Source organism: Centroberyx affinis, unplaced genomic scaffold (assembly GCF_046629955.1).
Source record: "Centroberyx affinis isolate AG114_WGS23_722 - 3 ecotype Tasmania unplaced genomic scaffold, CSIRO-AGI_Caff_v1 ptg010102l_1, whole genome shotgun sequence".
NCBI lineage: Eukaryota > Metazoa > Chordata > Actinopteri > Beryciformes > Berycidae > Centroberyx > Centroberyx affinis.
The window spans coordinates 1-2,126 of NW_027284737.1; the positions used below are offsets into that span (position 1 = coordinate 1).

At 49.2% G+C, this 2,126-nt stretch overlaps 1 protein-coding gene across 1 annotated transcript; it reads right to left on the bottom strand.

The window, feature by feature from the left end:
- Positions 1-199: 199 nt before the first annotated feature.
- LOC139640651 (outer mitochondrial transmembrane helix translocase-like) lies at positions 200-1,910 on the bottom strand (the record flags this gene model as incomplete). The annotated part of the gene is made up of 3 exons (XM_071514830.1): positions 1,897-1,910; positions 666-839; positions 200-298 (listed from the first exon to the last, which is right to left on the bottom strand). Coding segments are annotated over exons 2-3 (273 nt in total), but the record flags the coding sequence as incomplete, so codon positions are not given.
- Positions 1,911-2,126: the final 216 nt, after the last annotated feature.

Here is a 2,126-nt window from a genome sequence, read left to right on the forward strand (position 1 = left end):
TTCAATGAATGATTAAGAATTTGTTAAGATTAATATAAATTCACAAACAATGGGAAGTAGCAGCTCTAAAGCACGGAACATCAAAGGTGATGAGGGAAAAAAACAGTAAGAACGGTAACAGCAACAGTATTGTCAGTAACTGTGTGTGTGTGTGTGTGTGTGTGTGTGTGTGTGTGTGTGTGTGTGTGTGTGTGTGTACCTGCATGCTGAGCGGGTCGACCAGGTGAGCTGCGATGCTCATCTCATATTCTGACAGCTTGACGTTCTGAACTCCAATCTGACGCATCAACTTCTCTGCCTGAGAGAGAGAGAGAGAGAGAGAGAGAGAGGGAGAGAGAGAGACAGAGAGAGGGAGAGAGAGAGAGAGAGAGAGAGAGAGAGAGAGAGACAGACAGACAAACAGACAGAGAGAGAGAGAGAGGGAGAGAGAGAGAGAGAGGGGGAGAGAGAGAGAGAGGGAGAGAGAGACAGAGAGAGAGAGGGAGAGAGGGAGAGGGAGAGAGAGAGAGAGTGAGAGAGTTTGTAATGTATTTTATCAAATTAACATAGAAACAAAAAGAGCAAAACACCTAAACTGAGCATGTGACTGTCGTGAGGTCATCAAGGAGTAGATGAGGTCCCACACACACACACACACACACACACACACACACACACACACACACCTGTTTCTGCGCCTCCACCTTCTGCTTCCTGGTGGGGTCGATGGCGTCCACCATCCACTTGATGGTGAAGTAAGTGACGGCTCCGAAGATGGTGAGGCGGAACAGCAGACCAATCACCTCGCTCCGTCCCAGAGGACGAGCCAGGCCGTCCGCAGGGAGCTCCTTCACTACCATCTGCACACACACAGACACACACACACACACACACATTGGGGAACGACCCGTTACAGAGAAAATACTACTGTAGTCTGTTTTTATCTATCTACTGGCTGTTTTAGCCAGAAGACAGTGTCTGTCCTTAGTCTACAGACTGTTTTAGCTAGAGGACAGTGTCTGTCCTTAGTCTACAGACTGTTTTAGTCAGAGGACAGTGTCTGTCCTTAGTCTACAGACTGTTTTAGCTAGAGGACAGTGTCTGTCCTTAGTCTACAGACTGTTTTAGCCAGAGGACAGTGTCTGTCAGTAGTCTACAGACTGTCAGTCTGTCTGTCTGTAGTGAAGGACAGACCGAAGGTGAAAGTGAAGCCTGGTCAGACTTCAGCAGCTCTTGTTTCCATGCAGACAGACAGACAGACAGACAGACCAAACCAAACCGACAACAAACTGTTTATTTCAGGGAGCTGAACTGTGGCGTTAACCGGCACATCAGTTGTAAAGTTGATATTTGACTGACGCGCGTGCCGCTTGGTGACGTGTGTCCGAGCCGGACTGAGCAGCGGCTCCTGATGATCCGGTGTAGCTGTTGGTTTTGTTCTTCAGGTTTGTAGTTTTGCCTGTGAGCCGGGCGGAGTCAAACTGTCTGGTTTTGTAACGGAGTTTGGTGAGAACGTCCTCTGCGCGCAGAGCGGCTCTCCCGGGCTGACACCGGCTTTCTGTCCGGTCGGTGGAAGAATACTGAAACTAAACTTGTTCTCTTTTTGCTGTGGATCCCTGGAAACACCTGGAGGTCTCCTGCAGGGTCCCGGACCCCAGATTGGGACCCCCCCTCTTCTCGTGTTAACATTACAAAACCGAAAGCTTGTCTCTCACGGCTAGCTAGCGTTAGCTTGACCTTCCCGGCTCTCCGTCTGCACGCAGCGGCTCGTTACCGGATAAACTGCCGAATCAAACCGGACAGATCGGTCCGGCCGGTAAACACCGCGGACCGGCGGCGGCCGCGTGAACACAACGACAGGAAAACTAAGAAAACGCGTCGTTTAGCCGGTTAAACACCGCAGAGCTCAACACTCACCTCGTCACGTCCAGCAGCACTTCCTGGTTGTGTTCTTCTTCGGTGGTGCGGCGGCTGCAGCCTGCTGCTCCCTGCTGGCTCGGAGGCCGAAATACACTTTTTTTTTTCTCCAGGAGGATTCTGAGTGTTTTAAAATGAAATAAGATAACATGAAATTAAATTAAATGTGAATCTAAGTAAGAATAGAATAAACTGAATGTATAAAATGTAGCATGACAGATAATTATTGT